The 654-nt window shown below is 63.8% G+C and overlaps 1 protein-coding gene across 1 annotated transcript in view; it reads left to right on the top strand.

Moving 5' to 3' along the window:
* Window positions 1-654, top strand: part of LOC104995220 (urocanate hydratase-like) — a gene marked incomplete at its 5' end in the record, with an annotated part of 11,717 nt that overhangs the window by 5,896 nt on the left and 5,167 nt on the right. Inside the window, one exon of the mRNA XM_010848971.1 lies at window positions 402-472. Coding sequence (XP_010847273.1) covers window positions 402-472 — 71 coding nt within the window. The remainder of the gene's footprint in view (window positions 1-401; window positions 473-654) is intronic.

Below are 654 nucleotides of genomic sequence, written 5' to 3'. Positions count from 1 at the left end.
CTCAATTCCATGCAGCTGGCTCCTCTTCAGCATTTAGGACTTGCCTTGAGTGTCATCTCCCCACAGAGGCCTCTGGTCCCCCTGACCCCCTACCCCAGTCTCAACTGCACTTGTTTCCTTCTCAGCCCGCAGTAGTCTTGGCTCTGGTGCCTGGCACGCAGCAGATGCTCCTTAGATATTTGCTGCGGGTCGGGCCCTGACTCACCCGATTGCTGGCACTGCCATTGCCGGAAGTCGGATGGGCTGGTGGGGAGCTGGGGATGGGGGCACCCCGACTCTGCTCGGGGTCCAGTGGTGGGTGCAGATGGGTGCCTCAGCCCAGCGGCCTTGCAGCGGGAGTGTGCACCCCCACTGTGGGGCAGGGGCTCTGGTACCTGTGACACCCCCTCCCCTGCCTGCAGTGACCCCGGCTGTGAAGCTCCAGTACGTGGACAACATCCGCTGGATCCAGGAGGCTGCCAAGCACCAGCTGGTGAGGGCTCCAGCTGGGGGGCGGGAGTGGCGGTGTGGACCTTGCCCCAGGTGAAATGCTGCTCACCACCTGAACAGCTTGGGGAGTCCCTACTGGCCATCTCACCCAGGGGCCACTGTACAGAGAAGCCCGGGGCCTTTCAGAAGGTGGCCTGGACTCTGGGGCAGCGACCTGGGTCAGGT

The sequence above is a fragment of the Bison bison genome, unplaced genomic scaffold (genome assembly GCF_000754665.1).
Source record: "Bison bison bison isolate TAMUID 2011002044 unplaced genomic scaffold, Bison_UMD1.0 scf7180017850688, whole genome shotgun sequence".
NCBI lineage: Eukaryota > Metazoa > Chordata > Mammalia > Artiodactyla > Bovidae > Bison > Bison bison.
This window is presented reverse-complemented; position numbering and strand designations above follow the sequence as displayed.